The sequence below is a fragment of the Homarus americanus genome, unplaced genomic scaffold (genome assembly GCF_018991925.1).
Source record: "Homarus americanus isolate GMGI-L3 unplaced genomic scaffold, GMGI_Hamer_2.0 scaffold25013, whole genome shotgun sequence".
Taxonomy (NCBI): Eukaryota; Metazoa; Arthropoda; class Malacostraca; order Decapoda; family Nephropidae; genus Homarus; species Homarus americanus.
In genome coordinates, this window is record NW_024722158.1 from 3,792,083 (window position 1) to 3,798,557 (window position 6,475).

General features: G+C 47.8%; 1 protein-coding gene across 1 annotated transcript in view; it reads right to left on the reverse strand.

Moving 5' to 3' along the window:
• Positions 1 to 283: 283 nt before the first annotated feature.
• LOC121862012 (mucin-1-like) overlaps positions 284 to 6,475 on the reverse strand; it is a 22,008-nt gene continuing 15,816 nt past the window's right edge. The window contains exon 3 of the mRNA XM_042359942.1: positions 284 to 439. Coding sequence (XP_042215876.1) covers positions 284 to 439 — 156 coding nt within the window. The remainder of the gene's footprint in view (positions 440 to 6,475) is intronic.

The following is a 6,475-nucleotide window of genomic DNA, read 5'->3' on the forward strand; positions in this document are numbered from 1 at the left end:
ACAGATGAAATACAGGTACAGGTGAAATACAGGTACAGGTGAAATACAGGTACAGGTGAAATACAGGTACAGGTGGAATACAGGTACAGGTGAAGTACAGGTACAGGTGGAATACAGGTACAGGTGGAATACAGGTACAGATGGAATACAGGTACAGGTGAAATACAGGTACAGGTGAAATACAGGTACAGGTGGAATACACTACTGTTTTCTTTTCTTATTTTCTTTCTATTCATGTTTTCAATCCTTGTTCTTTCCCTTCTTTAATTTGTATATTATTTCTCTATTCTCTATTACAACTTTCTCCTGCTTTCTTTTCCTCTTCTTCTTTCACATCAACTTTCTCCCGTTTCTCTCTTCCTTGGCGTGATATAGCCAACTGTAGGAGGTAGCGGCGTGATATAGCCAACTGTAGGAGGTAGCGGCGTGATATAGCCAACTGTAGGAGGTAGCGGCGTGATATAGCGAGGTCTGGCTAATTCCTGCCAACTGACTACTGAATAATACATACAAATTTCACGCAGCCTCACGCCAGACTCCCTGCTTCTCCTCCTCCCACCGCCCTGATTCATTATATATCGAGAATTATATTACCAGCTATGATTTTTCTCTATAACATCTATGATTTTCTATATTACCAGCTATGCTTTTCTGATTCTTTATTGTATATAATATCTCACTCTTATTTATCACACTAATTATATATCTACCTTCACATAAACCAGTTAATTACCCTCATCTGTATCAATTAAGACAAGAACCCGAATCTATCCAGGTGTCACTAAACTATCCACACAGATAAGTCTGCTAACGAGTTAAAATATACAGGTAGGTAAATATACAGGTAGGTAACTATACAGGTAGGTAACTATACAGGTAGGTAACTATACAGGTAAGTTTAATTTGGATAAAAGCTCCAGGTGTTGTGTATTGGTTTAGTGTTGTGGGTGGTGCTAAGTGTTGAATCTCTCTCTCTCTCTCTCTCTCTCTCTCTCTCTCTCTCATTCTGTCTTTAGCACCATTTCTCTCGCCCCTCTGTCTGTCTGTCTCTAATATGACCCAGGTAACTCTCTCTCTCTCTCTCTCAGGTAAGTAAGGAGCAGACAAAACACTAATGTACAGTATATAAGACCGGGGCGGCTGCTGGTAACAATTGAATTACGACGAGCAACAGTATAATGGGTGGCTGGGTGGGTGATGAGGGGTTGTGGGTATTAATGGCTGGTGGGTGGTGGGTATTAATGGGTTGTGGGGGTAAGTAGTGGGCATTAATGGGTTGTGGGTGGTATGTAGTGGGCATTAATGGGTTGTGGGGGTAAGTAGTGGGTATTAATGGGTTGTGGGGGTAAGTAGTGGGTATCTATGGGTTGTGGGTGGTACGCAGTGTGTATTAATGGGTTGTGGGGGTAAGTAGTGGGTATTAATGGGTTGTGGGGGTAAGTAGTGGGTATTAATGGGTTGTGGGTGGTACGCAGTGGGTATTAATGGGTTGTGGGTGGGCTGGGCGATGGGTATTGGTGGGAGTGGGTAGTGGGTGAAGGGTGGGTAGATAAAGACTGAGAGAGAGAGAGAGAGCAGCTTTATTCCTTACCTTGCTCTGAAACTGTTATTGTGTGTGTATGTATGTATGTATGTATGTATGTTCGTATGTATGTATGGGGGGAGCACCTCACAAACTTTTTATTACACTAATAAATGGAGGCAAATCAATTTACTCTCACATCCAAACCAAACACACAAACACTACCACACCAACAACTTTCTCTCGCATTTAAACAAACAAACAAAGAAAACATTCTCGCAAGTACAATAGTGTCCCATACACAAACCAACCAACCAACCACACCATGTATGATAACAATAACTTTTCACAGCACCAACAAACACAGGGACACATCACTAACACACATACACATCACTAACAAACACAGGGACACATCACTAACAAACACACATCACCACCAACACACATACACCACCAACACACACACACCACCATCACACACACATCACCAACACACACACATCACCAACACATACACATCACCAACACATACACATCACCAACACGCATACACCACCAACACACATACACCCTTATACAGAGCAGTTAAGGCTATACAGCATCACCAGGTGAATAATTGTAATTAACCTGTCGAGGTGTGTAACAAACTGCCCTTACCCAGCCAACGAGATGGAGTTCTGGCCCCTACTTCACTCTCCCTCACACTCCCTCACCCTCCCTCACACTCCCTCACTCTTCCTCACACTCCCTCACCCTCCCTCACTCTCCCTCACCCTCCCTCCCCCTCCCTCTCTCCCCTCACCTCCCTCCCTTTCCTACACTCCCTCACCCTCCCTCACTCTCCCTCACCCTCCCTCCCTCACTCTCACTCTCAGTGTTGACGTCTCCACCATCACTATATTTCTACTTCTTGTCCATCACTGCTATTAAGTGATTTGTGTACACTAAGTAGATGGGAATAAGTGTCTGTGTGTGAGTCTGTATGTGTGAGTATGTGTGTCTGTATGTGTGTCTGTATGTCTCACTTGTTGTGCCTTGTGTTTCAATCAGGAGGAAGAAGGAAGAAGGGAAAAGGAGGAGGAAAAAAGGAAGGAGAAAGAGGGACATACAAACAAACTGCTCTCTCTCTCTCTCTCTCTCTCTCTCTCATATTCATCAACTTACTAGGTGTATAACAGCTGTGGTTAGGGGTGTGTTGCAAATGGCCTCTCTCCGCCCTCCCCTCCTTCGTCAGGTAACAGCAACAGGGCATACAGACCAGTGTTACTGCAACTCTACCATGCCCTCCCTTCTCTACCCTCCTCTGTCATGTAGCAACAAAGGGTGAGGGAGTACTTCTAAGCTTCAACCCGATATTTGTCTCCTTCTGTCCCCTCTTCCCTCCTCAATTGCTTCCTCCCTGCCCCCACTCTTCCCTCCCTTCCCTCCATCGCTGCCCCCCACTCTTCCCTCCCTCGGGCAGCAGGGAGGGAGGGCCAGGTATGTAGTGGAAGAGGGCCAGTGCCACCTCCCCTTTAAAGCGCTCCTACACTAATGGACACAGCAAATATGTGGTTGTTGGGCCTGATAGTGTACAGGGAGAACATGGTGATACAGGGAGAACAGGGAGATACAGAGAGGACATACTGGTACAGGGAGAGGAAAGCATGATGATACAGGGAGAGTACAACAGGGAGAGTAGATACGACCCCTCTTTCACCCTACGAATACTCTCTCCCCCCCACTCCTTTTCCCCTCACGACCTTCCTCCCTCTCCCCTCACTATACCATGAAACCTCCCCACTCCCCTCCCTCTCCTTTCATCCTTTTTCTCCTTCTCCTCCACCCGTCTGCCTCTCTTCCCTTACTTCCTCCTTCTCCTCTCATCCACCGTCTCTCTCTCTTGCCTTCTCCTTCCTGCTTTGCCACATCATTAATTCTCTTTCCTCCTCTCGTTTACTACCACCTCTCTCATAATTACTCATTTTTTCTCCTCACTGTTATTTTCTCTTCCTTCTTTCTCCCTACTTCGTTTCTTATGTTCTTTTTATTGTCTTTTAATTTATTGTACAATTTTAATCTCTTCCTCCACTACTGTATTAAGAAACTTTGAGAATCCATCTTTTTTGTTGTAACTTAAGTCAGTCAGTCAGTTAGTATGTGTTAAAACAAATGACAATCATGTTTACAAAATTTAACCTCGCCCCTTAGCCCCGCCCCGCCCTGCCCCCCAGCCCTGCCCTGCCCTGCCCCTAGCCCCGCCCCCCCCCTGCCTAGCCCTGCCCCGCCCCCAAATGGTAATATTTTTCATAATTTTCTTTTTTGTTTATAAGTTTTAGAAATAAGGTTTGAAAGTTAGGAAAGTTACTTAAGGAAGCCATTTTTCTTTTGCAGTTATTTAATACACGACGTGGCAACCTGACTTATGTGAATAATTTAAAGTTAAGATTTTAAGAAAGATGACTTAAAAGAAAACCTACGATAATAATTTAAAGGTAAGTCAGAAGATAATTTACGATGATTCAAAGAAGATAACTTACGATAATAATTCAAAGAAGATAACTTAGAAGAAATACTCCAAGTTAAGATGACTGACTAAGAGGGTTTACCGAGGTGAAGGAGGAGGCTGACCCGGGCTGCCTCGCCTCACTCACAAACGACTGACTAAGAGGGTTTACCGAGGTGAAGGAGGAGGCTGACCCGGGCTGCCTCGCCTCACTCACAAACGACTGACTAAGAGGGTTTACCGAGGTGAAGGAGGAGGCTGACCCGGGCTGCCTCGCCTCACTCACAAACGACTGACTAAGAGGGTTTACCGAGGTGAAGGAGGAGGCTGACCCGGGCTGCCTCGCCTCACTCACAAAGTTAGATAGTATTGCTTATGGAGGGTTCCTTACTATACTGAGAGAGAGAGTAAACCTTCATCACTGTTGTCAGGTTAGGTTCAACAGAAACCAACAGTGATTCTTACAGTCCCGTTGTCTTCCTGTTGTGTCTCTGTTACCCCCTGACGCTGCCCACTGCCGCCGCCCACAGCCGCCTCCCACTGCCGCCGCCCACAGCCGCCTCCCAGTGCCGCCTCCCACTGCCGCCGCCCACAAGCTCGTCACCACCAGCTCATCCATCACCCGCCGCCCAGGCCACCCACTATCGACCATGTGTTTGCCGACCAGCCACCCCCTCATCCATCAAAGACCACCCACCACCACCATCACCACCACCTACCAACCACTACTACCACCTACCACCATCACCAATTAATCACCAACCACTACTACTACCACCTACCACCTGTACCACGTACCACCATCACCACCACCTACCACCATCACCACCACTCACCACCACCACACCACCCACCAACCACTACTACTACCACCACCACCACCACCACCACCACCTGACCACCATCACCATCCACCACCACCCACCACCACCACCACCACCACCATCCACCACCACCTACCACCACCCACTACTACTACCACCTACCACCACCACCACCACCACCCACCACCACCTACCACCACCACCTACCACCACCACCACCACCACCACCACCACCACCACCTACCACCACCACCTACCACCACCACCACCACCACCTACCACCTCACCATCCACCACCACCACCTACCACCACCACCACCTACCACCACCATCCACCACCAACACCTACCACCACCACCACCACCACCCACCACCACCACACCTACCACCACCATCCACCACCACCACACCTACCACCAATTAATCTACCACCATCACCACCACCGCCACCACCACCCAACACCACCACCACCACCACCACCCACCACCACCACCACCACCACCTACCACCACCTCACCACCTACCACCACCACTCACCACCACCACTCCACCACCTCACCACCTACCACCATCACCACCACCGCCACCACCTACCTACCACCACCACCAACCCACCACCACCACCACCACCACCACCACCACCACCACCACCATCCACCACCACCACCACCTACTACCACCACCACCACCACTCACCACTACCACCTACTACCACCACTACCACCACCACCACCACTACTCACCATCACCACTCTACCACCACTACCACCACTCATCCACCACCACCACCACCTACTACCACCACCACACTAATTACTACCTAAGAGAACTCAATCTTAGGAGAACTCTGCCATTAGATAACTTTGGAGATAAAACTCACGGAGAGAAAAAAATTCATTTGAGAGAACTTTCTTCCCCCCAAAACTACACACACATTAAACACGTTCACTTTATTCCTTAACACATAAAATAAACAATAACAAAAATAAAAAATAAGTCGCAATTTCTTAGGGATGGATTTCCTTTTGGGGGGTCAGGGGGGTCAGGGGGGTCAGGGGGGTCAGGGGGACCGCGTTGAGTCAGTCTAGAAGTCAGCGGTGAGTCAGTTCAAAGTCGACATTATTTTATACCACATTTTTCTTCGTATTTTCAGAGTCACTTCTCCTCTCTCTCTCTCTCTCTCTCTCTCCCATACTCTCTACTCACGTCTGATGGTGATGGAAAGGAGGGAGGGAAGGAGGGAGAAGGAAAATATGCTGGAGAGAGAGAGAGAGAGAGAGAGAGAGAGAGAGAGAGAGAGAATAATGTGTACGTGATCAAGTGTCGTCGACCACAACCACAGTACACTTGAGGCACGAAATATTGCCCCGCACACACACAAAAAAAATAATACGAGAAGAAAACATAACTCTCTCTCTCTCCCTCTCTCTCTCTCTCTCTCACACATCCTCCCTGGCTCACGGTCGAGGCCTCCCAAGACCACCCCTGCTGTACCTGACGTTACAGTTGAGGAAATAAAGGCAGGTCGAGAACAGTGCCAACAGGACAAAAAGGGTTACTATGCAGTATACTATATCCTCAACGCCTCACACGCGACCATAGGCATAAAATAATCACATATAAAATTTCATATAAAATAC